The sequence below is a fragment of the Rhinoraja longicauda genome, chromosome 13 (genome assembly GCF_053455715.1).
Source record: "Rhinoraja longicauda isolate Sanriku21f chromosome 13, sRhiLon1.1, whole genome shotgun sequence".
Taxonomy (NCBI): Eukaryota; Metazoa; Chordata; class Chondrichthyes; order Rajiformes; family Arhynchobatidae; genus Rhinoraja; species Rhinoraja longicauda.
This window is the reverse complement of record NC_135965.1, coordinates 1,528,115-1,548,319: the sequence shown is the minus strand read 5'-3', so window position 1 is coordinate 1,548,319 and position 20,205 is coordinate 1,528,115. Positions and strand designations below refer to the sequence as shown.

At 45.2% G+C, this 20,205-nt stretch overlaps 1 protein-coding gene across 3 annotated transcripts in view; it reads right to left on the bottom strand.

Annotated features, from left to right (window-relative positions):
* The window catches only part of LOC144599376 (chloride channel protein 2-like), a 406,358-nt gene that overhangs the window by 29,350 nt on the left and 356,803 nt on the right, over positions 1-20,205 (bottom strand). For 2 of the 3 annotated variants that reach the window (XM_078410172.1, XM_078410173.1), the window contains exons 19-20: positions 14,474-14,544; positions 11,168-11,221 (exon numbers count right to left, since the gene is read on the bottom strand). In XM_078410172.1, coding sequence (XP_078266298.1) covers positions 11,168-11,221; positions 14,474-14,544 — 125 coding nt within the window. The remainder of the gene's footprint in view (positions 1-11,167; positions 11,222-14,473; positions 14,545-20,205) is intronic. The other variant, XM_078410174.1, reaches the window with a different exon arrangement.

Below are 20,205 nucleotides of genomic sequence, written 5' to 3'. Positions count from 1 at the left end.
TAACCCTTGACACCCATTCTAATCAAGAATTTGTCTATCTTTAGTTTAGTTTAGAGATACAGCGCGGAAAATGGTCCTTCGGCCCACTGGTTCCGCGCCGACCAGCGATCCCCGCACATTAACACTATCCCACACACACTAGGGACAATTTTTACATTTACCAAGCCAATTAACCTACAAACCTGTACGTCTTTGGAGTGTGGGAGGAAACCGAAGATCTCGGCGAAAACCCACGCAGGTCACGAGGAGAACGTACAAACTCCGTACAGACAGCACCCGTAGTCAGGATCGAACCCGGGTCTCCAGCGCTGCATTCGCTGTAAGGTAGCAACTCTACCACTGCACCACCGTGACCGCTGCCTTAAAAATACCCACTGACTTGGCCTCCACAGCCCTCTGTGGCAATGAGTTCCACAGATTCACCACCCTCTGATTAAAGAAGTTCCTCCTCACCTCTTTTCTAAACGAGCGCCCTTTAATTCTGCACACATTCATAACAGCTGGATAATGTCAGGGGGCCACTGACACAAAGAAGTGGAAAAGGTGGCCTCCTGCATCTATATACTAAAACTCTCGTTTGTTATCTTGTTTGTGACTGAACTTCAGCCAAAACGGTGCACGATAGCGTGACAATTTTAGGCCCACCTTACTCACCATTGTCACTTTAGTGATAATGCAAGTAGTTTTATTGAAATCGGTGTTATATTTTAAAAGTTATTCACATTCTAAAGTTTAAAAGGAGAGGAGGGAGAGGGGAGGAGGGAGGGAAGGGGGAGCGGGGGAGAAGGGAGAGGAGGGGGGGGGGAGGGGGGGGTTGAGGAGAGAGGGGAGGGGGGGGGAGGGCAGGGTGGTACACCAATGCAGGAGAGGTTTGGGCCCAACGGGTCCACTTGGTCTAGTGGCCTTTAAAGGGGAAATGATGAAGGTTGGGGGAGGAGTTCAAGACACAGTCTCTGAACATGGAGGAGGGTTTTAAAATTCAGGTCATGAGTTATCTTGGCTGCAGGGCATAGGATTTGAAATGTAAACAGGAGGGAAATAGTACCTTATAGCAATGCCGCCAATGGTGCCACAGATGAAGTGGACAACAGGGTGTGAGGCTGAGTGTGACATAAGGGACGTCAAAGGAGATAGAGTATTGCACGTGAAATCAAATCACATCAATTAGGATAACACAAATCTGCATATTTGCGCAGTTCAAGAAAATTTCCTTAGTCAGAGGGCGGTGAATCTGTAGAATTCTTTGCACAGAAGGCTGTGGAGGCCAAGACAATGAATATTTTTAAAGCGGAGATAAGTAGATTCTTCATTGGTACGGGTATCAGGGATTATGGGGAGAAGGCAGGAGAATGGGGTTAGGACAGAGAGATAGATCAGCCATGATTGAATGGCCGAATGGCCTCATTCTGCTCCTATCACATACGACCTCATGACCTTGTCATTTAGTTTAATTTATTATTGTCACGTGTACCGATAACCGAGAGTTGAAAGGTCTCCAGTGAGGTAGAGTGAGACCTAGAGAGGGAGTCGGTCACAGTGAGGGAGGTCAGGGCCACACTCTAGCTGATGAGGGGACTGCTCAGTTGCCTCATAACAGCTGGGAACAACCTGGCCCCGAATCTGGAGGTATGAGTTTGCAAACCTTTGTATTCCTTGCCTGACGGGAGTCAGTATTACAGTATAGCAAAGGGGATTACAGAGGCATGAGGCAGGAGCTGGCCAGATTTCACTGGAAGGAGACCCTAGCAGGGAAGATGGTGGAACAGCAATGGCAGATATTCCTGGGAATAATGCAGAAGTTGCAGGATCAATTCATCCCAAAGAGGAGGAAAGATTCTAAGGGGAGTAAGAGGCACCCGTGGCTGACAAGGGAAGTCAAGGACAACATAAAAATAAAAGAGAAGAGGTATAACAAAGCAAAGAAGAGTGGGAAGCCAGAGGATTGGGGCTCTTTTAAAGAGCAACAGAAGATAACTAAAAAGGCAATACGGGGAGAAAAGATGAGGTACGAGGGTAAACTAGCCAATAATATAAAGGAGGATAGTAAAAGCCTCTTTAGGTATGTGAAGAGGAAAAAAATAGTCAAGGCAAATGTGGGTCCCTTGAAGACAGAAGCGGGGGAATTTATTATGGGGAACAAGGAAATGGCAGACGAGTTGAACCGGTACTTTGGATCTGTCTTCATTAAGGAAGATACAAACAATCTCCCAGATGTTCTAGTGGCCAGAGGTCCTAGGGTGACGGAGGAACTGAAGGAAATTCACATTAGGCAGGAAATGGTGTTGGGTAGACTGATGGGACTGAAGGCTGATAAATCCCCAGGGCCTGATGGTCTGCATCCCAGAGTACTTAAGGAGGTGGCGCTAGAAATTGTGGACGCATTGGTGATCATTTTCCAATGTTCTATAGATTCAGGATCAGTTCCTGTGGATTGTAGGGTAGCTAATGTTATCCCACTTTTTAAGAAAGGAGGGAGAGAGAAAACGGGAATTATAGACCAGTTAGTCTGATTTCAGTGGTGGGGAAGATGCTGGAGTCAATTATAAAAGACAAAATTGCGGAGCATTTGGATAGCAGTAGCAGGATCGTTCCGAGCCAGCATGGATTTACGAAGGGGAAATCATGCTTGACTAATCTTCTGGAATTTTTTGAGGATGTAACTAGGAAAATGGACAGGGGAGAGCTGGTGGATGTGGTGTACCTGGACTTTCAGAATGCCTTTGACAAGGTTCCACATAGGAGATTAGTGGGCAAAATTAGAGCACATGGTATTGGGGGTAGGGTACTGACATGGATAGAAAATTGGATAGCAGACAGAAAGCAAAGAGTGGGGATAAATGGGTCCCTTTCAGAAAGGCAGGCAGTGACTAGTGGGGTAAAAGAAGTATAAGAAAATAACTGCAGATGCTGGTACAAATCGATTTATTCACAAAATGCTGGAGTAACTCAGCAGGTCAGGCAGCATCTTGACTTGACTTGACTTGACTTGGGAGAGAAGGAATGGGTGACGTTTCGGGTCGGTGCTGGGACTGCAGCTATTTACAATATACATTAATGACTTGGATGAAGGGATTAAAAGTAACATTAGCAAATTTGCAGATGATACAAAGCTGGGTGGCAGTGTGAATTGTGAGAAAGATGCTATGAGGTTGCAGGGTGACTTGGACAGGTTGTGTGAGTGGGCGGATGCATGGCAGATGTAGTTTAATGTGGATAAGTGTGAGGTTATCCACTTTGGTGGTAAGAATAGGAAGGCAGATTATTATCTGAATGGTGTCAAGTTAGGAGAAGGATATGTACAACGAGATCTGGGTGTCCTAGTGCATCAGTCACTGAAAGGAAGCATGCAGGTACAGCAGGCAGTGAAGAAAGCCAATGGAATGTTGGCCTTCATAACAAGAGGAGTTGAGTATAGGAGCAAAGAGGTCCTTCTGCAGTTGTACAGGGCCCTAGTGAGACAGCACCTGGAGTATTGTGTGCAGTTTGGTCTCTAAATTTGAGGAAGCATATTCTTGCTATTGAGGGCGTGCAGCGTAGGTTCACTAGATTAATTCCCGGTATGTTGAAAGACTGGAGCGACTAGGCTTGTATACACTGGAATTTAGAAGGATGAGAGGGTATCTTATTGAAACATATAAGATTATTATGGGATTGGACACGTTAGAGGCAGGAAACATGTTCCCAATGTTGGGGGAGTCCAGAACCAGGGGCCACGGGACCAGGGGCCACGGTTTAAGAATAGGAGGTAGGCCATTTAGAACGGAGATGAGGGAAAACGTTTTCAGTCAGAGAGTTGTAAATCTGTGGAATTCTCTGCCTCAGAAGGCAGTGGAGGCCAATTCTCTGAATGCATTCAAGAGAGAGCTAGATAGAGCTCTTATGGATAGCGGAGTCAGGGGGTATGGGGAGAAGGCAGGAACGGGGTACTGATTGAGAATGATCAGCCATGATCACATTGAATGGCGGTGCTGGCTCGAAGGGCCGAATGGCCTCCTCCTATTGTCTATTGGCGTCAACCTGAAAAATCAGTTCATTTTCTCTCCCCGCAGAAACTCCCTGACCTGGGGGATATTTCAAACATTTTTACTTCTATTTGTACAGCCCCCTGTCCGTACACTTTGTGTAAACAATCATATGCTGGAGACATTTGCCTTCTACTGGTTTTGCAGGTTGGGATATTGCAGCTAGCTGTCATCCTGGTCAGTAAATCTTCAGTAAGCTGGAGTAACTCAGTGGGTCATGTTTGCATTTTTACCTACTTCTGCAGATTCTGTGTGGCCTCCTAACCCCTCATGAAAGACACTCCTCAATCCATTGCTGATTCGCATTGCCCTGCGTGCATTTGAGATATATCCTGCCTGCAGAATCACCGGAGCCTGTGACGCTCCAGATGTTGAACTGTACCACTCAGGAGGCATTCGCTGCCAAACCGATTTCACGCTCGATCAGCAGCTTGATATATCTAACGTATGTGAGCATGTGTTTTGGCCAAATTCTACATTTTAAATTCCAGAATTGAAACTAAATAAATTGGAAATTAGAAATGCACTGTGGCGCGGCGGTAGAGTTGCTGCCTTGCAGCGCCAGAGACCCGGGTTCGATCCTGACTACGGGCGCTGTCTGTACGGAGTTTGTACTTTCTCCCCGTGACCTGCGTGGGTTTCCTCCAAGATCTCTGGTTTTCACCAACACTCCAAAGACGTACAGGTTTATAGGCTAACTGGCTTGGTAAAACTGTAAAAAATTGTCCCTAGTGTGTGCAGGATAGAGTGTGGGCGCGGACAAGATGGGCTGAAAGGCCTGTTTCCGCGCTGTATCTTTAAATTAAACCAAACTAAATAAGCCAACCTTCCACAAGGACACCAATAAACATAGAGTTGGTGCATAAAAGGAAAGGAAAGGATTGGGAAGATATGGGAGGTTCCTACTGAACAGCCACAGGGTGATATCAAGATGACTGTAACAAGATGCATGCTTGCAGTTTTGCTCTTTGTGAAAATACCACACAGCAAGTGAAAGAAGCTAACAAAGGTAGCTCCGGATATACTGAGCATAAGATTGCAAGCAGGGCGCCAATCTGCATTATTTAATTAAAAATATATAACTTAATTTTAAGTCTCCAGGTGTCCTTGATCCATTTCACCTTTGATGCTTCGTTTTCACACCTTACACTTCTTTATTCCTGTGCCTCCCTCTCCCCTGACTCTTAGTCTGAAGAAGGGTCTTGACCTGAAACATCACCCATTCCTTCTCTCCAGAGATGCTGCCTGTCCCGCTGAGTTACCCCAGCATTTTGTGTCTATATTTAGAACTTAATTTTAAATTAGTTCCAGCTCAAAACGTGTTTGAAACATACTACCAGTGAAATGTCTGTTTATATATCTGCATTAAACGTTGGACCTGAATTCTTCATGACAGTAATTAATGGAGCATCAGGGCAGGCTTGGCAGACGTAGGGCTCTCGAGAGGAGGCACAGCTGCACTGTAAGATGCTAAATGTTTACAGGAAAACTAACAAGAACTGTGGATGCTGGAAACCTGAAATGAAAATAGAAAATACTAGGAATACTCATCAGGGCAGGCAGCATCTGTGGGAACTGAGACTGGTAACCTCTTCAGCTTGAAGTCCTTCATCAAAGCTTGCACGCCAGAACCATCACATTCAAACACTGTCACAGAAACATAGACAATAGGGGCAGGAGGAGGCCATTTGGCCCTTCGAGCCAGCACCGCCATTCATTGTGATCATGGCTGATCATCCACAATCAGTAACCTGTGCCTGCCTTCTCCCCATATCCCTTGATTCCACTAGCCTATCTAACTCTCTTTTAAATTCATCCAGTGAATTGGCCTCCACTGCCCTCTGTGGCAGAGAATTCCACAAATTCACAACTCTCTGGGTGAAAAAGTTTTTTCTCACCTCAGTTTTAAATGGCCTCCCATTTATTCTTAGACTGTCCTTATTGAAGACGAGTGAAATATTTAATATTGGCATATAATAATATATAGGTAGGTTTCTTTGTGTCAAGATTAGACAGAGTGACTACAAATAGAGTATCCTTTACTAAAAGCAGTAACTCTCAACTATAACAGCATTGCCTGGCAACCTAATACACCGAGATGAGAGTTATAGAGTCATACAATCTTGAAACAGCCCCTTTGGCCCAACTTTATATTGGCCGACCAATATTGACCATCTAAGCAGGTCGCATTTGCACATACATGCCCCATTTCTCTCTAAACTTTTCCTATCCATGTATCTGTCCAAATATATCCTAAATGTTTTTATTGTACCAGTTTTCACTACTTCATCTGGTAGCTCATTCCATAAACCCACCACTCTCTGAATGAAAAGAAATGTCCCTCATGTTCTTATTAAACCTTTCCCCTCCCTAAGATGAGGTCATTATACATGTTGTGTTTAGTTCATAATGTTCCAGGTTTAGTGCTGTCCTTCTGCATATAACAAAAACATTTGATTCGATATAATTTGAAGAGATATAGTTATTTATTATGTGTAGGAAGGAACTGCAGATGCTGGTTTACACCAAAGACAGACACAAAATGTTGGAGTAACTCAGCGGGACAGGCAGCAACTCTGGACAGAAGGAATGGGTGACGTTTCGGGTTGGGACCCTTCTTCGGACCTGAAACGTCACCCATTCCTTCTCTCCAGAGATGCTGCCTGTCCCGCTGAGTTACTCCAGCGTTTTGTGACTATCTTAGTTATTTATTGGGAGTCACGGTGGCGCAGCGGTAGAGTTGCTGCCTTACAGCGAATGCAGCGCCGGAGACCCGGGTTTGATCCCGATTACGGGTGCTGTCTGTACGGAGTTTGTACGTTCTCCCCGTGACCTGCGTGGGTTTTCTCTGAGATCTTCGGTTTCCTCCCACACTCCAAAGACATGCAGGTATGTAGGTTAATTGGCTTGGTAAATGTAAAAAATGTTCCTAGTGGGTATCGGATAGTGTTAATGAGCGGGGATCGCTGGTTGGCGTGGACCTGGTGGGCCGAAAGGGCCTGTTTCCACGCTGTATCTCTAAACTAAACAATGTAATATGTTTTATTTCATTTTTCTTTCGTGTTTCTGTGGGTAGGTTGGCCTGAAAGGGCAGTTGCATGTTGGACATGTAGCAAGTTTTTTTTTTGGCCCACTAAATATGTGTAACATGCAGGAGAGCGAGCATTAATCCACACTCCTTTGCTAAACTGAATAGCATTAATCCTGTGCATCTCTGCGCCTGACTTAGAAGATGAATCAATTTTAATTACGTGCAATAAAATACCAAGCGAGGTTATACACAGATTGTGTGAAGTTTAAACGGCATGGTGCAATTGTAATGTCATTGCACCTGCACTGCTTGAATCTGTCATTAACTATTTAAGGGTTGAAAGAGGTAGCCTGGCATTGAGATTGGTATTTTTTTAGATTTAGATTTAGAGATACAGCGCGGAAACAGGCCCTTCGGCCCACCGGGTCCGCGCCGCCCAACGATCCCCGCACATTAACACTATCCTACACCCACTAGGGACAATTTTTACATTTGCCCAGCCAATTAACCTACAAACCTGTACGTCTTTGGAGTGTGGGAGGAAACCGTAGGTCTCAGTGAAAACCCACGCAGGTCACGGGGAGAACGTACAAACTCCGTACAGACGGCGCCCGTAGTCAGGATCGAACCTGAGTCTCCGGCGCTGCATTCGCTGTGAGGCAGCAACTCTACCGCTGCGCCACTGTGCCGCCTTGGTGCCACCGTATTGGTAAAGAGATGGCCTTGTCCCACCCTGCCGGAGGACCCAGCGTGGGGGGACGGCCGTGAGGGGGGGGGGGGGGGGGGGAGAACAAAGGCGGACCTGGCACGGATACTTTGTGACTTTGTCAGCGCCCTTTATGTGGCGGCTATTTGCGTACCTTGGGTAACCTGAGTTACTCCAGCATTTTGTGTCTACCTTCGATTTAAACCAGCATCTGCAGTTCTTTCCGACACAAGGAGCACATCAGAAGTATGATTCAATACAGATTTAGCTATTGTCCTTGGGAAGCACCTTGCCACAGGGTATTCATGTTAACTGTCTATTGTGCCTAACTTCTGATTTGCTCCGTGTGTGGGAAAGAACTGCAGATGCTGGTTTAAATCGAAGGTGGACACAACACGCTGGAGTAACAAAGAATTTCACTGTGACTTGCCACATGTGACAATAAAGTATTAATTTGTTCATTCATCAATGAAAATAAATGGATTAAGCACTTGCATGGAATTATATTGCTTCAGAATATATTTCCACATGCAGGCAGGTTCACAAAGTCAGTGATGTTAGCAAAGCTAGGGACATAGAAAATAGGTGCAGGAGGAGGCCATTTGGCCCTTCGAGGCATTTGGTGGGCCACAGAGCCTGTTTCCACGCTGTGTCTCTAAAATAAAACTAAAGCGTCACTTATATATTTTAAGTTATTCACATTTTAAATCTTTCTCCTAGGGAGGGAGGGGGTGGAGGGGAGTGGGTAGGGGGGATGGAGGAGGGGAAGTGGGAGGTAGAAAGGGGAGGGGGAGGGTTGGGTCCAATGGGTCCACTTGGTCAAGTCTCCTGTAAACTTTGGCCCTCTCACCTAAAAGCTCTGCCTCCAGGCTTTAATTTTTCCACCCTGGGAAACAGATTCTGACTGCCTCCCCTGTGTATGGATCTCACCATTTTATATACTTCCCGCAACCTCCGCCGTTCTAGAGAAAAAAATCCCAGTCTGTCCAACCTCTCCCTGCAGCAAATACGCCAAAAACCAGCATCCTTTGGTAAACCCTTTGCAAGGTCTCCACAACCTTCCTGTAATGGGGCCAGCAGAATTTCACAACTAATCTCCAAATGTGGCCTAACCAACGTCATATAAAGTTGCATTATAACTTCATGACTGGTATACTGAATGCCCCCCTGTGAAAGCGAGCAAACCATTTACCTTCTTTACCTTACCAAGCGCAGGCTCGGCGATCGTTTTGCTGAAACCAAGCGCAGGTTCGGCGATCGTTTGGCTGAACACCTCCCTCCGCTCAGTCCGTCTTAACCTACCTGATCTCCCGGTTGCTCAGCATTTCAACTCCCCCTCCAATTCCTCCTCTCCCGAGATGCTGCCTGACCCATTTTAAACCACTGCAGCCGAGATCAAAACCCACCACACTGAAACTCTGCCAGGTAGTTTGCTATTCGGCACATTGAAGTTCTTCATTGTAACAGAGGTGAAAATGCAGCAAAGTAAAATGGACAAGCCCCACCGCTGCCATGAATTGCTCTCAATGGTCTATCAAACAATGGCAGAATGAAGAGTCCAGGCAATGCTGTGTCCGTGCCACAGGCAAAGCATGTTTATGGGCAATGGTCGATAGAAGGCAGTGCAACAAATGGAAGCACCAACAGTTCGTCAAATGCAGAATACTTGAATTGTGAACGTTCTTTTTCATCAAACCCAAATTAAATCAAAACGGATTAGTAACTGTAAATATTTGATTCGGGGGGGGGGGGGGGGAATCAAACACGAATCAGGTCAAAGAATTGACAAATTATCAAAACTAGTCATCCTTTGAATGGAATGGATTTGCTTATCAGAGATTATTTGTTCATTTGGGATGGACGCATCAGCTTTGCACCAGGCAGCTCCACTGAGGACAGCAGTTATCTCAGTGCTAATGCAGTCCCAGTCGGCCATCATCTCGATCGTCTCACCACTCAGCCGAACAGCAGCATCCTCTTGACAAAATATTGTTGCACTCCTGTAGCTCTTTCAGAATGGAAATGATTTTTATAAGTGTAAGTATTTGTTGAAAAGGTTATCTTATGAGCTCAAAAGAGAAATTCTTTGACAGTGGACACAAATACCCCATTCAATCAGGTGTGTTCAGGTTGGCTGACCAGGTCGATGGTTGGCATGAAATGCAAGACATACCATTATCCCATATCTGTTACAGATTAGCAATCTGACAGCCAATTCCAACACCGCAATGATGATCTACAGCTACTGTTGTGTTTGGAGATTGTGATTAATCTGCATTCCCGGGCACTGAGTTGTGCTTTGCCGTATTCATGCCTCCCTCCGTTAGATTTAGAAGAAGTATGAAATTTTCCTTGCCTGAACAAACATTAGTTTTTTTGCAAAAAAAGTCGTTGTAACAAGGGTAACTAAATTGCATTTAAATACACCGATCAGCCAAACATTATGACCACTAACAGGTGAAGTGAATAACATTGATTATCTTGTTACAATGGCACCTGTCAAGGGGCGGGATATATTAGGCAGCAAGTGAATAGTCACTTCTTGACGTTGATGTGTTGGATGCAGGAGAAATAGGCAGGAGTAAAGACCTGAGCGACTTTGACAAGGGTCAAATTGTTATGGCCAGACGACTGGGTCAGAGCATCTCTGAAACGGCAAGGCTTGTGGGGTGCTCCCGGTCAGCAGTGGTGAGTACCTACCGACAGTGGTCCGAGGAGGGACAAACCACAAACCGGCGACAGACAGGGTGTTGGGCGCCCAAGGCTCATCGATGCGCGAGGGCAACAAAGGCTATCCCGTCTGGTCCGAACCGACAGAAGTCGCAGAACTGGCAGAACTGGCAGAAGTCACAGAAAATTTCAATGGTGGTCACGGGAGGAATGTGTCACAATACACAGTGCATCGCACCCTGCTGCGTATGGGGCTGCACACGGAGGACCAACAGCATATTAGGCAGGTGGGCATAATGTTTTGGCTCATCAGGTCATAATGTTTTGGCTGATCGGTATATTCTGATACTGACCACATTTGCCTTGAACTTTATGGAAATAGTTTAAAAATTCTACGGATGTTCAACGATTATGCGGATTTTTTTGTAAACACATCAGTCATCTTCATTGGAAGTGTATGAACACATTATCAAGAGGAGTTTTTTGAAGAATTACACTTGCAAGTTCTGCAGGTGAATCAACTCGAACTCCAAAAAGGTCTCTCTTGCCTTCAGATGAGACTGTCTCAATATTGCTGTCAACACCGCAGCTGGGTTGAGATATCTCCCTTTCGAGCTCATGAGATAAAATTAAAAATGAATTTGCGTGATGTTCTGAGCAGATGAAAGTAAATCTGTATTAATTTTGATTGGGCTATGGGATTATACATCGATGAGAATGGGTCAATTCCTCACTTACCACTATAGATATTCGTACACGCTTCGACTTTTTGTGCTGTGTTATTGTCTGATTCTTTGATAGAAAGGGGATATGCAGGTTATACATCTCACGTAGCACCACCAAGGGTGAGCCTTGTCCTTAAAATTACCGTAACATTTCTCTGTCAAAAAGCGATCTCCCGTAAACAGTTAACATTTTCAACTCTTTTCCTCCTCCACCTACCGATCATAATTTAAAAATAAAATATCTTATAATAATGATCCTCTCAACTGTGCCCAAAAAAGCAGGTGACGCATTTGCTGACGATTCTTGGCACCAGAGGTCATGTCACAATGTGACAGGGTGTCACTGTGCGATCTGTTTGCTGTTCAGCTAGTTTATGAAAGATGACACAAGTGGTACAAATATAGCAGCACAGGAGATTCATTACATAATACAAGCACGGCACAGGGTAGGCGGAGGTTCGGATGGAGCTTTTCAATTGTCACTCACTAGTAGCTGCCCTCGTGCTAAGAAAAGCAGTGCGGTTTTATCAAGGCAGCATATTAATTCACAGTATTTTCAACAATTGGCTTACCATAATCCCTTGCTGTTAATGGACGAATGTAAAGCAACATCATGCAATATGAAGATCTCACGTTCTACACTGGAAATGATTAACTTGTGATTTCTGCATCTCAGTCTCTTGTCTCTCCAAATCCCATCAATTTTAACACTTTTTTTGTGGGGAAACAATGTTTATTCATGAAGTGTATCCAAAGGCATATTATTGCAGGATATGTTGGCCTGTGTCTACCCAAACTGAATTGTACACCATTTATTTTTCATTCTGACAAATTACCTTTAGGTTTGCAAAACTGATTAGAATATGGGAGAAATAAAAATATTATGATTATTTCCCCGGTATGTTTTGGGATAGTGTATTTCAAAAGTGATAGGAGAAGAATTAGGCCGTTCGGCCCATCAAGTCTACTCCGCCATTCAATCATGGCTGATCTATCTCCCTCCTAACCCCATTCTCCTGCCTTCTCCCCATAACCTCTGACACCTATATGACCTGTACGACACCTTATGACCTTACGTATGACCTGATGAGTATATTTCAATAATTCTCAGTAAAGGGAGATAAGAACATTCTTCAAGTTCTTGGTTGTACATATACCACATGCAGTTACCTAAATTCCTTTCAATATCAGTAAGGCTGCAAATCCATTTTGCAACCTGCAGATTACCATCTTTCAAAAGCTTCCTTATAGTTGGGGACCCAGATATGGTTTAGTTTAGTTTATTGTCACGTGTACCGAGGTACAGTGAAAAGCTTTTGTTGCGTGCTAACCAGTCAGCGGAAAGACAACACATGATTACAATTGAGCCATTTACAGTGATACGGGAATGATGTTTCGTGCAAGGTAAAGCCAGTAAAGTCCAATCATAGGTAATCCGAGGGTCACCAATGAGGTAGATAGTAGTTCAAGACTGCTCTCTGGTTGTGGTAGGATGGGTCAGTTGCCTGATAACAGCTGGGAAGGAACTGTCCCTGAATCTGGAGGTGTGTGTTTTCACACTTCTGTACCTTTTGCCCGATGGGAGAGGGGAGACGAGGGAGTGGCCAGGGTGCGACTTGTCCTTGATGATGCTGCTGGCCTTGCCGAGGCAGCGTGAGGTATGGATGGAGTCGATGGAAGGGAGGTTGGTTTGTGTGATGGTCTGGGCTGCGTCCACAATTCACTGCAATTTCTTGCGGTCTTGGATGGAGCCGTTCCCAAACCAAGTTGTGACGTATACCTCAAACACGAAAGATGATTTTAACTAAATATCTGAGCCCAGTTTTAATGAAAGCAAAAAAAGGACTCAAATAAAGATTTGAAGAAGAGTCTAGACCTGAATTTCTCTCCAGAGATGCTGCCTGTCTCGCTGAGTTCCTCCAGTAGTTTGTGTCTATCAAAGGACTCAACTAAGCTGGTTGACAGCTAAGGAGTTTGAGGTCCCTATCGTCTTTGAGGTGGGTGTCCTAGTTACTGATTGCCCCCATGCTCTCCTCATGGGGCTGGTGTCCACAGCCCCCCAGATAATCACTGCAACAACTCCTTATCCAACTCTCTCCTCAGCTGAATTCAATCCTTCTGGCAAGCAATCTGACCATCTTCCTTCACCTGCTCAACTGCCCCAACCCCACTGAGATCATATCCACAGCTAAAGACTTCAATGAGAGGGGACCTCATTGAAACTTACCAAATAGCAAAAGGCCAGGATAGAGTGGATGTGGAGAGGATTACATAGAAAATAGGCGGAGGCCATTTGGCCCTTCGAGCCAGCACCGCCATTCATTGTGATCATGGCTGATCATCCACAATCAGTAATCCTTGCCTGCCTTCTCCCCATATCCCTTGATTCCACTACCCCCTAGAGCTCTATCTAACTCTCTTTTAAATTCATCCAGTGAATTGGCTCTGTGGCAGAGAATTCCACAAATTCACAACTCTCTGGGTGAAAATGTTTTTTTCTCACTTCAGTTTTAAATGGCCCCCCCTTTATTTTTGGACTGTGGCCCCTGGTTCTGGACTCCCCCAACATTGGGAACATATTTCCTGCATCTAGCTTGTCCAATCTTTTTATAATTTTATACATTTCTGTAAGATCCCCTCTCATCCTTCTAAACTCCAGTGAATACAAGAGGATGTTTCCACTAGTGGGAGAGTCTACAACCAGCCTATCATATACTCAGAACAAAAGGACGGTCCTTTAGGAAGGAGATGAGGATTATTTTTTTGAGTCAGAGGGTGGTGAATCTGTGGAAGGCTGTGTAGGCCAAGTCAATGGATATTTTTAAGGCAGAGGGAGATAGATTCTTGATTAGTACGGGTGTCAGACGTTACGGGGAGAAGGCAGGAGAATGAGGTTATGGGGGAGAGATAGATCAAGCCATGATTGAGTGGTGGAGTAGACTTGATGGGTTGAATGGCCTAATTCTGTTCCCATCACTTATAACCTTATGTTCAGCTTTTCAACTGCCCCTTTCATCATCTCCCACTCCCTCCCCCCCTCTGCCCAGGGCCATCCATGCCTGATCTAAAAAATTTCATCTTTTTTCTGAACACCTCGTGCCACGTGTGATAGGCAGTAGATAGGACTGATTGGTACTTTTGTAACTTTGCCACCACCAACACATGGTGACACTTGTGTACTGCCTTGGGTGTGCGCACAACAATGCTTTTCACTGGACATAGATACACGTGACAATAAAGTATCGTTCATTCATTACATGGGTTTAGAACAGAATTGCATAATTAGGCAGATTGAACAGATGACGAGGCTGGTACCTACCTCTCCCGGATCATCCATTGACTTCACACAGAACAGACTTTTCAGTGCAATTCCTGTTTGATCCAGGGCACCTAAAAAAAGATTCATTAAAACAATTTCAATATTCATCTCAGTACCTACACACTTTAAAATTACATTTGAGAGAACAAGGTGGTGGGTTGTATGGAACAGGCTGCCAGAGGAGGTAGTTGAAGCTCTGTTACAGCATTTAAAAGACACTTGGACAGGTACATGGATGGGAAATGGTCACAGGGACGGGCCAAACACGGGCAGACGGGACTAGCTTACCTGGGGCATCTTTGGGGGTTGAACAATTTGGGCCGAAGGGCCTATTGATCCGCCGCACGACTCTGAGAATGAGGCAGATGAATCCATCATCCCGATTTAACTGCCCATCCTTTCCCACAGGGCAGCAGTTGTGATTAAATTCACGCTTTGCATGCATAGCAGTGGGGAAAGTGCAAACTGTTGTGCAGATACATGATAGCGTAGAGGTAGACTCCACAGGTAGCACAGGCAGCACAGGCCAACCATTGTTGTACTAAAGCTGACACTAACAAAATGCAGAAATGTGCTTTCATCCTCTTTTACAGTTAAAGTGACCTCTGTACACAAGAGGTCTGAAGAAGGGTCTCGACCTGAAACGTCACCCATTCCTTCTCTCCTGAGATGCTGCCTGACCTGCTGAGTTACTCCAGCATTTTGTGAATAAATACCTTTGATTTGTACCAGCATCTGCAGTTATTTTCTTACACTCTGTACACAAGAAATTGCTGGTCAACTTTCATCTGCTCCACGTGCTTCCCCTCTCTATCCCCTCCCCCTTCCCAGTTCTCCCACTAGTCTTCCTGTCTCCGACTACATTCTATCTTTGCCCCACCCCCTCCCCGAACATCAGCCTGAAGAAGGGTCTCAATCTGAAACGTCACCCATTTCTCCTCTCCCGAGATGCTGCCTGACCTGCTGAGTTACTCCAGCATTTTCTGTCTACATTCATTTGCTTCATAGCGGGTCAAATAGCATCTCTAGAGAAAACATCTATTACAAACACACTGACTCCCACAACAATCTCGACTACACGTCTTCCCACCCTGCTTCTGGCAAAGACTCTATCCCCGACTCCCAATTCCTCCGTCTACGCCGCATCTGCGCCCAAGATGAGGTGTTCCATACCAGGACATCTGAGATGTCCTCACTCTTTAGGGATCATAGATGAGGCCCTCACACGTGTCTCCTCGGTACCCCGCAGCTCCTTTGTTACTCCCCCGGTCCCACAGGGACAGAGTCCCCCTCATCCTCACCTTTCATCCCATCAGCCGTCGAATACAGCACATAATCCTCCGACATTTCCGCCACCTCCAACGAGATCCCACCACTGGCCACATCTTCCCATCCCCACCCCTTCCCACTTTCCGCAGAGACCGTTCCCTCCGCAATTCCCTGGACAACTCATCCCTTCCCACCCAAACCACGCCCTCCACAAGTACAATCCCCTGCAACCGCAGGAGATGCAACACCTGTCCTTATACCTCCCCCCTCAACTCTGTCCAGGGACCTTGACAGTCCTTTCAGTTGAGGCAGAGGTTCACCTGCACCTCCTCCAACCTCATCTACTGTATCCGCTGTTCCAGGTGTGGACTTGTTTCACTGAACATCTCCGCTCGGTCCGCCTAGGCCTGCCTACCTGATCTCCTGGTTGCTAAACACTTAAACACCCCCTCCCCATCCTGACCTTTCTGTACTGGGCCTCCTCCACTGTCAGAATGAGGCCCAACTCAATTTGTAGGAACGGCACCTCATATTTCGCTTGGGAAGCTAACAACCCAGCGGTAGGAGTATTGATTTCTCTAACTTCAACTAACCCTTGCTTTCCCTCTCCCTCCGTCCCTCCTCCACCCTAGTTCTCCAATTAGTTTCACTGTCCCGCTGATTAATATTAACGATTGTTAGCCGAGGGGAAGGTGAAAAGGAGGCATACAATGAACCATTCTACATGTCCTGAAGTCCATTCTACATGTCCATTCTACAGTCTGAAGAAGGGTCTCAACCCGAAACGTCACCCATTCCTTCTCTCCTGAGATGCTGCCTGACCTGCTGAGTTACTCCAGCATTTTGTGAATAAATACCTTCGATTTGTACCAGCATCTGCAGTTATTTTCTTATACTACATGTCCTTGATCATCGTCTGCTTTGATCTGTCGTTTTTACACCTTACTCTTCCATATCTCTAGACTCCCTTTCCCCTGACTCTCAGTGAGAAGAAGGGTCTCGACCCAAAATGTCACCTATTCCTTTTCTCCAGAGATGCTGCCTGTACGTCTGAGATACTCCAGCTTTTTGTGTCTATTTCCGGTTCAAACCAGCATCTGCAGTCCCTTCCTACACACTCATTTGCTACAGACGGCTTCACTTGGAATTAAAATTTTAGATGGAATTAAAATAGAAAACGAGATCTTAAACAATTTTTGAAGGTAATTATTTGGAAAATCCACAATGCGAGATGCTTACTGGAGTCAAATTAAGCAGAGTAATCGGCAATGAAATGAGGAAGCTTGTGAATCAGTAGTTGTGACAGTAGACTGTTACCTGAACAAACATTTAATTTTCCCTTGTCAAGAAGAAGCCCAGGGCAAAAAGTAAAGGACTCCATGTTAATGTGACTAACATTTACATTCCTTCCAATTATAAACCTTTCAAAAAGATTTAAAATAAATTAAATTTCCATGCACCAAGTTCTCTTATTTCTTTCTACAATAGTGATGATTTGAAGTTCACTCTTAACTTTCCAAGATACTGTAATAATGTAAAAGTTTAACAAAGTAAAGTACTGAGTAACGTATTGATGTGTGTAAATGCAATAATTATTTGTTTAGTTCAGTTTAGTTTAAAGATGCAGCGCGGAAACAGGCCCTTCGGCCCACAGGACCCGTACCGACCAGCAATCCCCGCACACTAACACTATCCCACACACTCGGGACCATTTACACATATACAAAGCCAATTAGCCTACAAACCTGTACGTCTTTGGAGTATGGGAGGAAACCGGGGACCCGGTGAAAACCCACGCTGGTCACGGGGAGAACGTACAAACTCCGTACAGACAGCACCCATAGTCAGGATCGAACCTGGGTCTCTGGCGCTGCAAGTGCTGTAAGGCAGCAACTCTACCGCTGCACCACCGAGCTGCCCGCTGAGTTGTATACTACCAAAATAATGAGGACTACATTTGGGTAGAACTTAAAGTCGATTCATATTCCAAACACAGACTCTATTATAAACATTCATAATTAATATCCCATTATGGGTATGATTTGCGCAAACTGGTTCGATATTGATAGGATATGTTTAGAAGGATATGGGCCAAACTCACACAGGTGAGACAAGTGTAGATTTCGACTTTAGAGATACAGTGTGGAAAGAGGCCCTTCAGTCCGAGTCCGTGCCGACTAGCAATCACCCCAGTAGACTAGATCTACGCTACACACCAGGGACAGTTTACAATTTTTACAAGCAATTGACCTACAAACCTGTACGTCTTTGGTGTGAGGAAGGAAACTGGAGCACCCAGAGAGAACCTACAGGGTCACAAGGAGAACGTATAAACTCCTTACAGACAGCACCTGTAGTCAGGATCGAACCTGAGTCTCTGGCGCTGCAAGGCAGTAAGTCTACTGCTGCACCACCCTGCCGATGTAGATGGGGCCTATGGACTGACATGGGCAAGTTGGGCCAAAGGGCCTGCTTCCACGCTATATGTATGTAAAAGATAGAAGTTCTCAAAGTGGACAATTCAGTGAGCAGTTACTGTGTGAAGGGGGGCTACTGCAGAAGTTGGATCATAGCCCGACAAGTTCCCTGCGCATGGATGCAGTGTCAAAGGAATGGAAGACAGCAAAGGTGACAACGTATTCAAAAGGCAGGAAAGGGGCAATCTCATTAATGACAGGCGCTTATTAAGAACGGAATACTTATAGGAAAAATTGTGGGGTGACTTGGACAGGTTGTGTGAGTGGGCGGATACATGGCAGATGCAGTTTAATGTAGATAAGTGTGAGGTTATTCACTTTGGAAGTAAGAATAGAAAGGCAGATTATTATCTGAATGGTGTCAAGTTAGGAGGAGGGGGAGTTCAACGAGATCTGGGTGTCCTAGTGCATCAGTCAATGAAAGGAAGCATGCAGGTTCAGCAGGCAGTGAAGAAAGCCAATGGAATGTTGGCCTTCGTAACAAGAGGAGTTGAGTATAGGAGCAAAGAGGTCCTTCTACAGTTGTACCGGGCCCTGGTGAGACCGCACCTGGAGTACTGTGTGCAGTTTTGGTCTCCAAATTTGAGGAAGGATATTCTTGCTATGGAGGGCGTGCAGCGTAGGTTCACTAGATTAATTCCCGGAATGGCGGGACTGTCGTATGTTGAAAGGCTGGAGCGATTGGGCTTGTATACACTGGAATTTAGAAGGATGAGGGGGGATCTTATTGAAACATATAAGATAATTAGGGGATTGGACACATTAGAGGCAGATAACATGTTCCCAATGTTGGGGGAGTCCAGAACAAGGGGCCACAGTTTGAGAATAAGGGGTAGGCCATTTAGAACGGAGATGAGGAAGAACTTTTTCAGTCAGAGGGTGGTGAAGGTGTGGAATTCTCTGCCTCAGAAGGCAGTGGAGGCCAGTTCGTTGGATGCTTTCAAGAGAGAGCTGGATAGAGCTCTTAAGGATAGCGGAGTGAGGGGGTATGGGGAGAAGGCAGGAACGGGGTACTGATTGATAGTGATCAGCCATGATCGCATTGAATGGCGGTGCTGGCTCGAAGGGCTGAATGGCCTACTCCTGCACCTATTGTCTATTGTCTATTGTCCACTCTTCCAGACAATGAAGATGATTCCATCTTACTGTTGATGAGCCATGAGGTCCTGTCACAAAAGCAAGTAGGGCAAGGCACCATGCAGACTTGTGAATCATTTTCCTCGCCATCTGTTCCTCCTTCAGTTAAGTACATAGTGAACACCTTAACAAGATAGAACTAGTTGGTTACTAAAGTCAGTGTTGTAATGTGGACTGAAAGAGCAAATGATCATCAGGGGATTTCAGTGGAAGCATCAAAACAAAGAGATTATCAAACTGAAATACAAAACTAATCAGACACAAAATGCTGGAGTAACTCAGCGGGACAGGCAGCATCTCTAGAGAGGAGGAATGGGTGACGTTTCGGGTCGAGACCCTTCAAAGGTTACTCCAGCATTTTGTGTCTATCCACGGTGTAAACCAGCACCTGCAGTTCCTTCCTATACAAAATTAATCACATTAGCTATTCTTAGAACTACGTTTAATTTTGTCACACGTAATTGGTTAAATTAGAGAATTTTGTCACAGAGTAAATATACCTGTATATGTTGGTCTCAACTTTTATCACGTAAAGACCAACACATACAGAAATTTATAGTGATGAACGTTTTCACATCCTTCACACACTATAAATGTTTTCTATCACATTAAAACAATTACACTGTCAGCCCATCTACAAAAGTCGCTGTGGTAATTTGTCCACGTCACTCTGAAAGCACCTTCTGAAACTACAATCTCTACCATCAAGGGCAATAAGGGGACCAGGTGTGAGGAAACACCACCATTTGCAGGTGACCCTCCAAGTCGTGGAAAATTATGGTCTTACAAGCTATTTATTCACAAAATGCTGGAGTAACTCAGCAGGTCAGGCAGCATCTCAGGAGAGAA